The 15,773-nt window shown below is 48.0% G+C and overlaps 7 protein-coding genes across 7 annotated transcripts; 4 read left to right on the forward strand and 3 right to left on the reverse strand.

Moving 5' to 3' along the window:
* Nucleotides 1-407: 407 nt before the first annotated feature.
* CANTADRAFT_89144 (uncharacterized protein) lies at nt 408-1,202 on the reverse strand (the record flags this gene model as incomplete). The annotated part of the gene is made up of 1 exon (XM_020211534.1): nt 408-1,202. The coding sequence occupies one exon, from the start codon at nt 1,200-1,202 to the stop codon at nt 408-410; it is 795 nt and encodes a 264-aa protein (XP_020066388.1).
* Nucleotides 1,203-1,828: 626 nt separating this feature from the next.
* Nucleotides 1,829-2,125, forward strand: DAD3 (Dad3p; the record flags this gene model as incomplete). Its single annotated transcript, XM_020209475.1, has 1 exon — nt 1,829-2,125. One exon carries the CDS (start codon nt 1,829-1,831, stop codon nt 2,123-2,125), a length of 297 nt encoding a protein of 98 aa, XP_020066389.1.
* Nucleotides 2,126-3,082: 957 nt separating this feature from the next.
* Nucleotides 3,083-4,531, forward strand: ADE13 (adenylosuccinase; the record flags this gene model as incomplete). The annotated part of the gene is made up of 1 exon (XM_020209385.1): nt 3,083-4,531. The coding sequence occupies one exon, from the start codon at nt 3,083-3,085 to the stop codon at nt 4,529-4,531; it is 1,449 nt and encodes a 482-aa protein (XP_020066390.1).
* Nucleotides 4,532-5,818: 1,287 nt separating this feature from the next.
* Nucleotides 5,819-7,078, reverse strand: CANTADRAFT_34795 (uncharacterized protein; the record flags this gene model as incomplete). The annotated part of the gene is made up of 2 exons (XM_020208606.1): nt 5,819-6,908; nt 7,014-7,078. Coding segments are annotated over 2 exons (1,155 nt in total), but the record flags the coding sequence as incomplete, so codon positions are not given.
* Nucleotides 7,079-9,703: 2,625 nt separating this feature from the next.
* On the reverse strand, nt 9,704-10,561 carry DFI1 (Dfi1p; the record flags this gene model as incomplete). Its single annotated transcript, XM_020211535.1, has 1 exon — nt 9,704-10,561. The coding sequence occupies one exon, from the start codon at nt 10,559-10,561 to the stop codon at nt 9,704-9,706; it is 858 nt and encodes a 285-aa protein (XP_020066392.1).
* Nucleotides 10,562-12,160: 1,599 nt separating this feature from the next.
* CANTADRAFT_20797 (uncharacterized protein) lies at nt 12,161-13,423 on the forward strand (the record flags this gene model as incomplete). Its single annotated transcript, XM_020206619.1, has 1 exon — nt 12,161-13,423. The coding sequence occupies one exon, from the start codon at nt 12,161-12,163 to the stop codon at nt 13,421-13,423; it is 1,263 nt and encodes a 420-aa protein (XP_020066393.1).
* Nucleotides 13,424-14,174: 751 nt separating this feature from the next.
* On the forward strand, nt 14,175-14,978 carry CANTADRAFT_46362 (ubiquinone biosynthesis protein; the record flags this gene model as incomplete). Its single annotated transcript, XM_020209327.1, has 1 exon — nt 14,175-14,978. One exon carries the CDS (start codon nt 14,175-14,177, stop codon nt 14,976-14,978), a length of 804 nt encoding a protein of 267 aa, XP_020066394.1.
* Between the last annotated feature and the right edge of the window lie 795 nt (nt 14,979-15,773).

A 15,773-nucleotide genomic window follows, 5' to 3' on the forward strand; every position in this document is an offset into this window, starting at 1 on the left:
GAACAGCTCCGGTAGTGGTGATGAAACCTGTTTGCCCTGTTGCGTAGGCGGTTTGTCTACACACCACCCGAAATTGCTGCACTGGCATTAAATAAAGTACATATTGTTGAACAATACTTTTACCTATTTGGCGATGTGAAGGCGTATCGCTACTGGGCCCAATTGCTACGGTAATGACTGACATTGATATCTAATAAAACAATAGGTGAAACGCATGACTCGAGAAACAGGTGCTTCGTTCTTTGGTCAGGGCCAGGTGCTATGGAAAGCCGATACAGTCTGAAATTGCTGAAGTTAAATAGTCCGGAAAATGATAAATTCGAAAATCTTTGGACTGTCTGAACATGTTAACTACCGTTAAATTGCACAAATCTGCTCTGGCTGTCCTTTCAGATGCCTTCTCGTGTTTAGGACAAACTGTCGTTCTGCTTGTGGTCCAAAAACTCCTTTGCCTTGGACCAGGCCTTCTTGACCTTGGGGTTCTTGACCCCCTCCACCTTGCCGTCCAATCTGGCCACGATGGCACGGAACAAGTTGCCTGTCTCCTTGTTGTAGAGAATTCTCAACCAGTAGAAGATCAAAAACAACGACAACTGGTACCCAGAAGTGTTTCTGAAGAGCAAGGTCCGCACCGCCAAGTACACAATGAGGAACAACTCGTTGTAGGCGATGAACGACGCCAAAAAGTCCGCCTGGCTGAGCACAGGCTTGATCTCCTTGTAGGTGGCCAACTGCAAGAGCGAAATGAGGTAGAATGGAAGGAACTTGGTGATAGATCTGAAGGTGAGCAACCACATGGTGGCCAACACGAGGTACTGGAAGTTCTGCTGGGCGATCAAAGTGGTGGAAGGTGGTAAGAAACGCAACCCGAACTTGTGGGAAAACGTCGCTGTCAAAGCCACCATCGATCCCAATAACGATAACCGGTAACTAATCAGTCCCACGTAGTACCGGTTGTACCTGGCGAGTTTGAGCGCAATGAAGAGTGTTCCGAACACCAAGGTGATGATGTGGCCACTGATCCACGCCTTGAACTTGAGAGGGTTGGTGCCTGGGTTGGCTTTGATAAGACGCTTCTTACGTTGTTCGGGACGGACCGTCTCGTTAGTGACGCTGGTGGCAGTTTGAGCCGCTTTTTGTTGGGACTGGGCAGCTGCACCGGCGCCAGTATGTCCGTTGGGAACAGTCTGGGTCTGGGACATCGTGGTTTGTTGGAGCAATTGGTGAAGCAATTGGTGGTTGGAGAAAGCAACTGCGTACCTGAAATTGTCATTCACGCGTCACGTGCGTGGATCGTGTAGTGAAACGGAGTGATAAAGTTAGCTTGGAGTGGTGACGTGTACTCGGCTGGCTGGTGCTGGCTGGCACCAAGCTTGTCTCGTCCGCTTGGGGTGTTCTTCCTCTCCCTTGGAGGTGTTCTCCCACTCTGAACTTTTCGTCTCAGTTTATTTTTACTAATTGGAACTGGATTTTGTAAGCAGCTGCTAAATTGTATGTACATATCCAGTAAATATTGAGAAACTGCCCCTTCGAGCTCATCTGTTTGAAGCTTGTTTTCACAATTCAAGTAAAACTACATTCTTATGGGGACTTATCAGTAAAACATATATTGTAAGTCGTTTCTGGCCTATATCGGCTGTTTTTGGCCGGAAAAACCCACATAGCGTAATCTAATCTTCCATCGGTCTACCTGCCTGCTCTCGTGCCCATTTGGTGCCAATTACCCACACATAGCCTGTGTCTGTACATCTTTCCCTCTGACCCTCTGTTCCTGCATACACGCCTATATCAAGCATGTTTCCGCGATATGAACGCGACAGTAAACACCATGCCAGAACCTTCAGACACAGACTACACCAGTAACGGCCTCTTGACGCCGCTCGAGGCACAGGTGCTCGCGCAGTACCGCCTCTTGGCCAAACAGCTCACAGAACTCTCGCTCGAAATCCAGCAATTGACCAATAAACGGGCCCAATCCGACTCCCAGGCCAACGGTGGCTCTGCCCACCAATTGTCGGAGAACATGAGGAACTTGGAGATGAAGATAGGATTGATCCACACCTTGTTCAAGGGAGCTGTGTACACGTTGTTTTTGGAGCAGGATGGGAGTTCTGAGAACAAGTGAAGTAAAAGTACGATGAGTGGTACTGATACAAACAGAAGGCAACGGAATGGCAATACGTGACTGTTAGTCGCTCTTTTGGATTTACATGGACAGCATGATGTTGGACTGGTCCTCTGCATTTACGGGGCATAAGCACGCCCAGAGGGAGCTACAGATCGCTAGATGGAGCTGAACGTTACCAGCTGGAGCTGAAAATTGGTCTTGCCGAATTAACGAAATGGAGGGAAAGAGCCCTGAAGTTCGAACCCCGGAGCCTGGTTTAAATATTGGCCTACTTGAGAAATCAGCCAAATGACCACTTATCTGGCCATCCCTTCCATATCAAATAATCGGTAGTTATTTTCTAGACTGTGGTTTGGTCACATTGAGTTCCAGTGAGGCTTGGATCAAGGAGATGGATTTCAATATTAGTATCTGACGATCAAGCACGATAGTCACTATTGCTATGCTGCTAGATCCATACGATGGAATACTACATTGAACTAATTATGGCTACACGTAGCTGGAACAACCCCTTCAATGCGGTGAAATTCTCGTTGGTTTTCGGATCAAAGGTTCAATCCAGGGCTGTTTGGTCACCTGCATCATACCTCCCGTCGCTCTTAGCTGCCCTACCATCTACAGTGCCAGCTCTGTCTGGTTGTTTCCATCGCATCACCCCACCACTCACGTGCCGCCTCGCGCCTAATTTTGTAATATGTTGACGGAGTCAAATTTCATTCTATATAAGGCGACTGCCCACCCCCAACTTGGCGTCTTTCTCGGCATAAGTCTCCTGATTCTAGACCCCAGCCAACCATTGGTCCCGTCCTCCACATCGCCCCACATTTGCCCATCCCCAGCCAGTTTGCTCCAAAATAGTTGACTCTAGCATTATCGGCCACGTGACAGCGATCTCCATAAAACCAGCAAAAACCGCACCATCTCCATTCCAATTCCAACCATAAACCGTCCATTATGAGTGAATACGACAAATACTCCACCCCATTATCCTCCAGATATGCCTCTGCTGAGATGTCCCAGATCTTCTCCCTCAGGAATAGATTTTCTACCTGGAGAAAATTGTGGTTGAACTTGGCCATTGCTGAAAAGGAAGTTGGGCTTGATGTCATCACTGACGAAGCCATTGAACAGATGAAGAAGCACCTCGAAATCACCGACGAGGAGATCGAGGCTGCCTCCAAGGAGGAAGCCATCGTCAGACACGATGTCATGGCTCACGTCCACGTTTTTGGTAAGACTTGTCCTGAAGCTGCTCCTATAATCCACTTGGGTGCAACTTCTTGTTACGTTACTGACAACGCTGACTTGATCTTCTTGAGAGACGCGTACGACGTGATCATCCCCAAGTTGGTCAATGTCATCGACAGATTGAGCAAGTTCGCCTTGGAGTACAAGGACTTGCCAGTGTTGGGATGGACCCACTTCCAGCCAGCCCAATTGACCACTGTTGGTAAGAGAGCCACCTTGTGGATCCAGGAATTGTTGTGGGACTTGAGAAACTTCGTTAGAGCCAGAAACGACCTTGGTTTGAGAGGTGTCAAGGGTACTACCGGTACTCAAGGTTCCTTCTTGTCCTTGTTCCACGGTGACCACGACAAGGTCGAGGCTTTGGACAAGAGAGTGGTTGAATTGCTTGGATTCGAACACGTCTACCCTGTCACTGGCCAAACCTACTCCAGAAAGATCGATATCGACGTCTTGTCCCCATTGGCCTCCTTGGGTGCCACTGCCCACAAGTTCGCTACTGACATCAGATTGTTGGCCAACTTGAAGGAAGTGGAAGAACCATTTGAAAAGTCTCAAATCGGATCCTCTGCCATGGCCTACAAGAGAAACCCAATGAGATGTGAAAGAGTGTGTTCTTTGTCCAGACACTTGGGTGGTTTGTTGAGCGATGCCATCCAAACTGCTTCCGTGCAATGGTTCGAGAGAACCTTGGATGACTCTGCCATCAGAAGAATCTCCATTCCATCGGCATTCTTGACTGCCGACATCTTGTTGAGCACCTTGTTGAACATCACCAGTGGATTGGTTGTGTATCCAAAGGTTATTGAAAGAAGAATTGCTTCCGAATTGCCATTCATGGCCACCGAAAACATCATCATGGCTATGGTCGAGAAGGGTGGTTCCAGACAAGATTGTCACGAAGAGATCAGAGTGTTGTCTCACCAAGCCAGTGCTGTTGTCAAGCAAGAAGGTGGTGATAACGATTTGATTGAAAGAGTCAAGAACACCGAGTACTTCAGACCAATCTGGAACGACTTGGACAAGTTGTTGGATCCATCCACCTTCGTTGGCAGAGCTCCTCAACAAACTGAGAAGTTCGTCAACAACGATGTTGCTAAGGCTTTGGAGCCATTCAAGGAGCACATCCACCGTGAAAACGTTTCATTGAGTGTTTAGGGAAAAAAAAAATAATATAGCTCAGGTAATGGCTCGTAGTTAAGAGTAGAGAAGCAGATTGGAGCCCCTTGTCATTGATGATACCCTCGAAATTGAATTAATTGGCATGATTCCTCTCTAGTAATCATTAAAAGTGAACGTGCTTAAATGTGGGAAAGTCGATAAATTAGATTGGACATTTCGGAGCAAATTAACACCTTGTTGGAGGCTACTCGTACCTGTTGGTGCTTAATTAGGTTTGGTCTATTGTGCTATTCAACTTTAGAAGTGCTCTGCATCTATTAATTAATATTATTGTGAACTTCCAAAAGTTCCGTTTTGATTCTGAAAGTTGAAACTTTGGCATTCAAGTCATGGAAAGTAGTTTTGATGGACAGTCAGCCTATAAATCTGCCCTATCTGGTAAAATATCTACCTCTAATTATAATTATATCCTGAATTTTCAATGATTACTATCAACTACCACTGCCTACAAGTCTCTTATTTAAACGGAATCTCTTGTTAGTTCCGATTCTGATGTTCCCATTCATGATTTTTGCATCTTGCACAAATTGACAACTTGTAGGCTAGAGCACAAAAAATGACTGAATATCTTCAATATAGCCCTGATTAGCCTTGCTCTCTACAATATTCTCACGTATCGTATACTACCTATCACCAATAAAAAAATAGTAGTAAAGCCCGAGCGAAGCTCGAGTTATCACTAGTCCAAATTGAAAAATTGAAAAAACTGAAAAACTCTATAACACCAAGTTCGTAACATCGTCAAAAGGTTTAATCTGGCCTGTTGTTCCCATTTGGGCGAGGAATAACCCGCAGTGGGCCCTTGGGCAACTTAAAGTTGTTGGAATCCAGGGATTCCTCGGAGCGCTGGGCGAACGGGACTGGCAGAATGGCACTGCCCTTCACCGGCACTAACACGGGTGGGGGTGCTGTTATACTGGCGAGCAATCTGGGAGAGTTCGTATGTGAAGCGGGAGGAGCTGCCGGGGAAAAAGTTGAAGCTAGACGGGAAACAGTTCCCTCAGGCCACAAGTGCTCGTTTGTGGGGAGTGGCAACGAGTGCTGAAGCGGGAAGTAGGGGGCCCTTGTGTACACCTGGGGGTTGGAGGTGTAGTAAAAAGCCGGGAGGGTTGGGGGCTGGAATTTGGGTTTCTTTGCGGCAGTTGCAGGTGCGGCCTGGGGAAGAGTGCGTTTGGGTGCAAAATTCACCAGTTCTGACAGCACCATTTCGGGACGGGCAATTGCTGGTGGTACGACTGCCACTTCTGGCGCTTGTGGCTCTGCCTTCACCTGTTCCTGTTCGTATTGCTGGGACTGCGCAAGCAAGCTCTTGTACTCCCGCACAATGTGGCCGTATGGGAAGGTCACAAACACGTCGCGCGGCATGCCTGTAGTGGCTGGCGCCGTCAAGCAGGCCTCATCTTCGTCGTCGTTGAGCTCAACAATGCCGTTGAGCAAATCGCGCTCGAACATACGCTCGTCGGTGTACAACACACAGTTGACCTTCTGGGGGATCAAGTAGATCTTCATGTCGCTCTTGTAGCGCGGCCTGGCCACAATCTTCTTGATGAAGAGGTTCAGCGGAACGCTTCCACGCGTGCCGAGCAGGTAGACCATCTCGTCCATGAAATTGGCGTCGTCGATCAACCGCACGTCACCGCTATGCGCGGTTTCGAGCTTGAGCACCACCAGGCCGTCGGCGTCGTCGGTGGTGGAGCGAGTGACCCGGATGATCGAGTAGTCCCGGATGCCAAAGAGGGTGTGGATGGCGGTATCCAACGAGTTGAACGTGGTCAAGAACGGCTCGGGGCGTGCGCCTGGCGTCTCCAGGGCAGGCGCTGCCGAACTCACGAGGTTGAACGTCTGGAGGATCTTGTTGGAGAACCCCGAGAGGTCCACGAGGTTGTTGTCGATGAGCTTGACGCTCTTGGACACAATGGCCTTTTTTGCACCTGAGTGTGCATGGCCTCCGCGCAACCCTTCGTAGGCCTCAGCCAGGGTATTGCGGTAGATCGACAAGATCTCCTTCTTGTTGGTGAAGGGGATGAGCGAGTGGTAGAGGCTCAAGAGGTTGGTTGCAAGCGACAACTTGACCTTGAGGCCTGCCTCCAACGACTTGACGTGGAGCTTCGAGTTGGCGCCGCGGGGCGGGTGCGGCAGTTCAGCTAACGGCTTCTTGGAGTGCGACTTTCTGCGGATGGCGAGCTTGACAAACTTCCTTTGTGCGAGCAAGCGGGAGTTGATGCGCGACCTGGGCGGCAAATGGTCGGGAGCATGAAGGAGATGGGAGGACGGTGTGGAGGCCGTCGTGGGAGTGAGGCTGGCAGAGCTCGTGCTGGACGTTGGCGTGGTGGAGCTTGTGGACGAACTTGTACTGGCGGCGGACGAACTGGCAGACGAAAACACTGACGGAGTGGACGACGATGACGCCAGCGACGACGACGACGCCAGACGGTAGAGCGGGTCTGTGGCTGGCAACCGGTTTCTGCGGTCACGGACCTCTGGGCCTTCTGGGCCGTTGAGGATGTCGGCAATGCCAATCATCCGGTCGTTGTGTGTGAGCGGCTAGTGCTGTCTGGCAGCAGCTGCGGGTATGGGCAGAGGCCTGGCGGCTCCGGAATTGGAGGGGTGGGTGCAAGGACAGACACAACTATGAGCAGATGGGCAGACGGAGCAGGATTCACGGGAGCTGATGGTAACGTGGAAAGAGCTGAGCGCAGGGAACGGTTTGGTGGTGTAAAGAACGGCAAATGATAAATGGTAAATGATAAATGATGCCAGACAAATAGCAGGACCATCAAAAATTTAGTGTCTCACATTTCTGCGGGAGCCCCGATGTCTCACTTTTTGTGTTTGTTGTTGTTTGACAGAGGCGAAGTGTCTGGAAGAAAACGGGGAAAGGGGGGTGGTTACGGGCGAGCGGTCGACGGAAACAGGCTTAATTTGGCTGATTCTTGATGGTGGGGGCGGGTCTGATGGAAGAAGACTCCGGGGGTCCCGGAAGGGAGGCCATATCTCGAGGGGGACTGGGTGCAATGGGTCTCCAGCCACAATTTGTTCTAGTGGGGACATAATTGTCTGCGTGAGCATCGGGCAGCGCTCGCAACCAAAGAAATATTGTCAAAGCGAATCCCCGTGACCGCAGATGTCTCAGAGTTGCTACCCATTTACGATCTGCGGCATGCCGCATATCCCTTATTCTCCAATAAGGTGATATTATTAGTGTCTGATCCGTGTGCTTAGAGGTGCGTCGACAGCGAAAGCCTCGCAAATCCACGAAACACCCATATGGTGATCCTAGTACTGGCAACAACTGCAATCGTCTAGTTTCCTTCCCTCTCTGCTGTCTCTTACACCGCCATGAAGGTCACGGTCACTCCCTGGAATTGTCTGACTGAGCTCAGAACACCGGCCATATGCACGCCATCTGCGGACATCCAATTCCTAGCAAGTCGTGCATAGCAACCATGGTCGAAGACCATCAATCGGGACAATCAAGTTTGGTCCGCCCCCATTCGGGCCAAATGTCCGCATATGCGATATCCAGCGACCCGGACCCGAATGCCGAATTGTCCCAATCCGGGGATGTCTGCAGTACTCATCGCTTGGATTCGTGGACGCCCCTGGCTGGCGATGTCGTATCAGCGCCATTGGTGTGTTTTGAAGCCAAAGGACCAATACTAGATCGGCAGGCATTGCAGGCACTCGTGTGGCTTGTGCTTGCAGCCTGTCTACATCCAAACCAATCGCGGTGACGTAATGTGGCTAGGAAATGCATGGAACCTCGTCATAAGGTACAAAAATCTTCAGCACTTTTTGTACAATTTCAGTTCGCTTGGTCTGCATTTGTCAGGAACGAAAACTGCGACAAGCGATTCCGACAGTGTCTGTATGTAACGGCACTAAAACTGTAGCAATACACTGTAATGAAGTGACGGGGTATAATGACGATATGTAGGCGTATCAATGGCTGGAATAGGAAAATGCCGTTCGCAAAAGACAATTCTTTAAAGCACCCCAATGTCGTTTACGGACAGTGGTGGCAAAATGAGTGGTTGGCTGATGGAAGAGATTATTAAAAGGGCCATAAATTACTGGATAGGTCTGGTCGGAAGCTTCTATGCGTTACCAGAAAACGACATGAATTGAATGAGAAGTATTGCGTACGAGATCGTGCCATTTTGCTCGTGTTGGCGAATTCACAACTACTCAATAAATTACCTCGAGACGAATGCTAACTGCTCTGACAAGCCGTCTTCCTATAGCTGAGAGCTCGTCAAAAGGCTGGTTGGATAGATGTCGTACGAGAATTTACAAAAGAAATAGCGGATCAAGTAGCATAACCACTAAATTTTATAAACCTAAATATTTTAGAACTGGGATCGAAGTGCGTACGTGTGAAGCTGGACAGTATTGTTCAGTATCAACATGGACTGGTCATGGTGTGATGTTATCCTGATGTAATATTATTGATACACATTAATAATAGCTTGCGAAGTAGTTGAGGGTGCTACTACACGGAGTAGTGAAGTATTGCTATTGGAGCCAAGAAGGTGTCATTTTGCTCGTATTGTTCTGCCCGGATCCACGCTTGGGCACTCAATAGTGATATAAGAAAAAATCATTGGTCTTACTATTAGGATCTTATGACTAGATATTGAATATACACCAATTTCACCTTGGGAATTCGATCAAATATTGTTGTATTCAGAAAAGATTCCGAGCATTGAAATATCACCAACTCATGTTGGCAATTTAGTCAAACATTGAGGTATTCAAATGGTACACATTATAGTTCATTAATAAATATTTAGCACCTATGCAATTGGTTCATTACCCTCTCGTTGGTTTTCCTGGAGCAAATCATTATTATAAGCATTTTGGAGTAATATCTACCCGATTAGAAGCATACCCAGTTGATTTTTGCTTCTAATTCCTCTTTACTATATTTAAAATACCACAAATATTCATTCAGCATGAATATTGTTAAAGGAACATAAATATGATATTGTATTTCTACCTGGTATTCCATCTCCATTACACATACACAGGTCACAGTAAATCTGCTGCAATCCTAATTCGCCCCTCTACAGCCAATGGACTCCCTTCTCTACACATTTCAATGGTATTATTCTATTTTGCGATTACATTAACAATATTATTATTCATTCAGAAATTCGACCCTTGGTTGAAGTTTCTGTCTCTCACTCCCAATTCACCACTCAAGAAATCGTCACTGCTGACTTTCTCGTTCTTTCTCCAGAAGGTCCAGCCACCGTTGTCGTACTGTCTGTTGGATCTCTTCTTTAAGTAGAACAAAACTGCAACAATACCGATAAGAATCGAGCCACCGACTCCGACAACAACACCAACCACGATCTTGTTGGTGCTGGACAAGCCACCACTGTCGCTGGTTCTGTTGACGTCTGAGGCTGCGGAAGGCGACGCAGAGTTGGAAATAATGGCAGTACTGGTGACAATCACGGTTCTGCCGTTATCAACCGAGGAATAAGTGGTCACTGAGTGGGAGGTTGCAGAAGCAGAACTGGTCTGTCTGGTACTGGAGGAGGAAGATGACGACGACGACTCTTCGGAGGACGTGGAGGAAGCCTCGAAGGAAGACGAGGTGGTGGATGGTGCAACTGACAGCTCTCTGGTTCTGCTTGGGCTGGCGGAGGACGAAGATGAGGACGAGGACGAGGAGGTGGACGAGTCGCTCAGGCTGGAGGACTCGGAGAACCTGGAAAAGGACTCTCTGGCGGACTCTCTGTCGGACCCTCTGGACTCGAAGTCGAAAGAGGAACTGGAAGAACTGAAGGAGGAGAACGACGACGACGAGGACGACGACGAGGACGACGAGGGGGTGGTGGTGATCGAGTCGGAGCCGAAACCGCCGTTGTTCCCGTTGTTACCGTTGTTACCCCCGTTATTCCCATTATTTCCGTTGAAGAAACTGGTGGTTTGCGTCGAAGTGTTGGTGGAGCTGTCGCCATCGGCACGCTTGTCCAAGGAGGTGCTGGCAGCCATGGACGTCACGGACGTGTGGCTCAAAGCGATCGGATCGAAGTGGTTGGCCAACAACTCGAGCAAAGATGGCGCTTCTTGCGATTGTTCGACCTCAACCACCTCGTTCTCGTCCACCTCCACCACGGCGATCTCCATACTACCCTCACCCTGATGGTGGTGGTGGGGACAAGGCATTCTCAAGTCGATGTCCATGTGGTTCAACGCCACCAAGCCTGACATCACAAGCACCAACGCAAACGCAAGACACCCGATGGTGGCCTTTCTGAGTCTGTCGCCAGTGGAAGACGACACAGTGACAACTTGGCCCTGTTGGACATCGACGTCTGATGGGCCGGAAGAGTGTTTCTTCTCGTCCAAGAGGCCCTGCTTCTCGTACTCGTGGTCGCTAGGCTCTGGCATTACGTCCTGGGGTGGATTTGGTTCCATCGTAAACGAGTGAAGATGGTGAGATTAGTGACGATGGATAAAAAACAAGTATTTAGTGAGCACAAAATTACACGAAGGAGGTGGAAAAAATGGTGTGGTGGGAAGCGTGACAATAGGCCAAAAATAGGCGAGTGCGAGATTGGCAGTGGGAATGTTAGTGAAGGTCTAGAATGGGTGGGGAGGCGGGCCAGCTGGAGCAGGCGGGACGGGGGCGTAGTGAGGAGCGTAGTGAGGAGCGTAGTGAGGAGTCACTCCGGAAAACGGCAGGGGCGGAGCAGCAGCGGAAGACCGCGACAGGAATGCTCTTCGCGGAGGGGGTGCAATGCAGGCACAGGTGATGTGAAACGGCTGCCGTTGTGCAGTCACGTGACACTAATCACGTGATCGGCCCCACCCGGTGGTCGGCTGTGCAACATCACGATAGGCTACGAGAGTAATAGGCGGAGAAAGTGGTGGAGATGGATGCAACGAGTACTCGTTCACATCACAACTGTCGGGCAATTGTTCGGTTGGTTACCGAGTTCAGAAATTGCACTTGCGATGTTTGCCGGGCCAATTCGTTCAGGAATCAGGTCAGAATTTGCGGCACTCATAATTCGAGATGTTTCCCATCATCTATCGGGAACACGATCCTGTCATCTCCGTGGACAGATTCTTCTTGCGTGGTCCCCTGCCAGATAAAAGGTCACGTGATCAACTAGCATCGGTATCGATACTTCCCCGATGTTTGCCTTCGGTCCCAAATGAAGTTGAAGCCGGGGATACTGCTTCCCCATGGGTGACGTAGGTACTGGGCGAAGCGAGAATGACGAGTCAGGCACACGTGACTACAACTCTGTCCCGCTAGTGGGTGTTAGTCAGCAATCTGGTCACGTGACTACTGGTTTGTCAGCGGGGGACTGGTCATTCTGTCCTCGGTTTTCCGGATATTCACTTTTATTGGCTGTATTGTCACGTGTATATTCCGGTGTCACCTCTTTCCTACCCCGGTTCTCGAGCCTTCCAGAACCTTCGCCACGGCTGCAAAACATCCCGAACCTTCCTTGCCTTCCACCGTCATCACCGGCTGCAAACTTCCAGAACCTTCCGAGTGGCCAAGGCCTACCGTATATAAACACCTGCCATGGCATTCCTTCTCTTCTCCATTCCAAGAACAATCAATACATCCCAACAATGTTCGCTTACCACCATCAACCATCATTCTCCTCCCTCCTTGGCTACTTAGAGGAGCAACAGTCTAGAGAAAGATACGTCCAGGCCCAAAGAGAAGCTGCTGCTGCTGCTATAGCTGCCGCAGCCAAGAGCCCTAAGATCATCAAGAAGGTTGAAACCGAAGACGCCTACCAGATCCAGATCTTCAAGAGTTCTGGTGACTTCAACAGCTACGAAGTCAAGGCAGTCAAGCCTCGTTCTCCTGGTGGCTACGACTTAGGTTTAGTCAACTTGGTCATCGAATCTGCTCCTGAAAATTTCAAGAAGGTGTTCCAGTTCAACTTGGAGGACATCAAGTTGTCTGACATCGACTGGGAGTGGTATCGTGCTGAAAACGTTTTAGTCTTGAACATCCCAAAGAAGATCAAGGTCTGCCACGATGCTGAAACTCTTGCTGCTTTGTTCGGCTTGCATTTGAACCCATACAGCTTACAACCTTCCAGAGGCTGTGAGCAACAGGCTGAAGCTGCTAGAAGAGAGCAAGAAAGAGCTGAAGCCGCTAGAAGAGAGCAAGAAAGAGCTGAAGCCGCTCGAAGAGAGCAAGAAAGAGCTGAAGCCGCTAGAAGAGAGCAAGAAAGAGCCGAAGCACAAAGAGAGGCTGCTAGAAGAGAAGCTGCTAGAAGAGAAGCCGAAAGATTGGCAGCCGAAGCTGAAAGAAAGGCTGAAGCTGAAAGAAAAGCAAGAAGAATTGCCGAAGAAAGAGCCAGAAGAGAAGCTGAAATCAAAGCCAGAAAGGCAAGAGAAGCTCAAGAAAACGCCAGAAAGGAAGCAGAGTTGAAATCTAAGCAGGCCAGAGAGGAGGCCCAGAAGAAGGCAGAAGAAACCCGCGAAGAGAGAAGGAAAGAGTACGAAGAAATCGCAAGAAAGCAACAAGAATTCATCCAAGATATCTTTTCTCAGATGTTTGGAGTACCTTACCAATACCAATCTAGCGAATCCCGCCAGGCCACCCCTGAACCTGAAGCCAAACCAGAAAATAACCAATCTGAACCAACTGTGCATTTCCAATCTGAATTGAGATCCAGCGCTGATGGCGATGACAGATCTGACCATTCGGACTCTGAGTCTATCTCCTCCGAGCCAGAAACTGCTGCCAGCACCCCAGTCTCTAGTCCCGCTCCTGCTCCTGTTGAAAAGAAGAGAACCTTGTTGCTGAAGGTTCCATCGATGGAAGAGGTCGAGGATGAAGAGTTTGTGATTTTTAGAAAGAAGTTCAACCAATAAGCATTTAATACCACTAATTCCACTTATATAGAGCATGTTACTAATGAATAAAACGATACATTAAGATATAACATCGAATCGTAGATTCAATGCATTGACACTAGAATTCTGCTCTGTTCCTTTACAAACAGATATTGCAACCTACACTTCCCTTTGCGACGGATTCCAACATCTAATAGTATGTATAGTGAAAATCCTATGGAGGGAAACCTTTCAGATATCAACCATGTTGTTCCTGATAATTAGTTCAACCTGTAGCGCCCCATGAACTGCTATTTCTTCTACTGCCACTCTTGAAGTATGCCCGTTTTTATTACACAAGGTTGAAATCGTAAGAAACCAGAATTGTGAAGTTTGATATTGTCAATTTTCACAAAAAAATGGAAATTATGTAAAATAATCCACTAGCATACCTAGTCTTAAAATAGTTGCAATTGTCCACTAGTATCTGGTTTTCTTTGTTTCAGGAAAGTCAGAAGCAGAATTGGCCTCCAGTTAGTATTTCCTCTATGCATTGGTCTTCTCGAGATAAATCTCAAATTGTACTAATATTACTCAATCTACTTCTTAACTTGGTTAAAATCCATAAATGGTAGCTACTTCTCGTCCCTCTCCCACTCCTCTCCCACTCCGCTCCCGCTCCCACTTGCCCCTCTTGCAAATCATTGCTCTCATATATAATGTCCTGCACCCGCCAGATCGCACCAGTCATATCCACATTTTGCTGCCAGAATCTCGCCATTGCTACACCATGTCCGTCAAGTCAATCGCTGTGTTTGGGGGCAATGGGTTCCTAGGAAGAAAGATCTGTGAAGTGGGAGTCCGTCTAGGCTACAACGTCACTGCGTTTTCGCGCTCAGGCAAGCCTCCTTCCAATTTGCCGCCCATCAACGTGCCTTGGATCAACAAGGTGAAATGGGAAGCGGCCGATCTCCTCGACCCTTCTTCGTACTCGTCCAAGTTGTCTCAGTATGACAGCGTGGTGCATTCGGTGGGAATGCTCTTCGAGAACCAGTCGTACAAGAAGGTGGCCAACTCCAACTTCAATGCGTTGCGAGACGCCCAGAACTTGGCCAACTCCTTGAAGGGATCGAATCCCATGGCCAAGGACAGCAAGCTCACATTCGAAGCAATCCAGCGGGACTCAGCCGTGCTCTTGGCTGATGCATTCCTCGAGGCAAAGGGCCCTGGTCTGGAGCCGGCATTCGTGTATATCTCTGCCAGCCAGAAGCCACCGTTCGTACCCGAGAGATACTTGACCACCAAGAGAGAAGCCGAGTTTGAGTTGGCGTGCAAGGAGGGCTTGCGAGTCATTGCTATGAGGTGTTCCTTCATGACAGAGGAGCACAGCGGACCCAACCCACGCTCGGTTTTGGGCGGTTTGGTGCTGTTGGGACATTCTGTCAAGCAGAACACGATCGGCGACAGCCTTTCCTACGTCAATAATTTGATAAGACCGCCAGTATCGACAGAACAGGTGGCCAGAACCCTCTACGAGAAGTTGGAGAGTGGGTACAGCGGTATAGTCAGGGACGAAGAAATCGCAAAAAAATAGCTCAAACACCCGAGGGAAGAGTCTTGTATAAAGAATGAACAATTGGTCGGCAGAATTGGCTGTGAGTCTGAGAAGAATATAAGTTTCTATGATTGTGTCCTTAGACTTCTAAAGTTTAAAAACAAAAGGAACTTTGCTCTATAATGGAAATTTTTAGAAGTCCTCAAGAATCTCAGAAAGCTATGATGGTTTTGGTGATTTAAGCCCCGATCCTTCCGATCCAGAGCAGTATATAATATTAAATTGAACACAAATAAATTTGTTACTTTACTAGGCATTTCCAGCGCTTACATAGACTTGGTGTATGTAAATAATTCACAATACAGTGGGTTTAATGTTCGAATTAATTGTCAACGGTTAAGCGCTGAAGAGTAAGTTTAGAAAATTCAACGATTAGCTGATAATCATTAATAAGACATTCAAACCAAGATAACAGCTTATTTCCATTTATATTATCAGCATTGATATATACATTTAATGGCATCAGATGAATAACATCTGGTGATATTCAAATTAATTATGGTATTTAGTTCATGGAAAGCAGTACTAGATTATGAATAGGCCGTGGAATTCTGACTACAAATAGTAGGGTCAACTACTATTTAAAATTAATGATAAGCTTCTTCTTGGTTTACATAAAGACAGTTACAATATGAATCTATATAGCTGGGTGAATTAATTATTCAACCAATCTTGTATTATTAGTAGCACCTACAATATGCGATGATTTTTTATTTCAATTTATTATTATTGGTAATTATTAGTTTGCCTATGCTGAACAATAGGACACGCTTC

Source organism: Suhomyces tanzawaensis (assembly GCF_001661415.1).
Source record: "Suhomyces tanzawaensis NRRL Y-17324 unplaced genomic scaffold CANTAscaffold_2, whole genome shotgun sequence".
Classification (NCBI taxonomy): Eukaryota; Fungi; Ascomycota; class Pichiomycetes; order Serinales; family Debaryomycetaceae; genus Suhomyces; species Suhomyces tanzawaensis.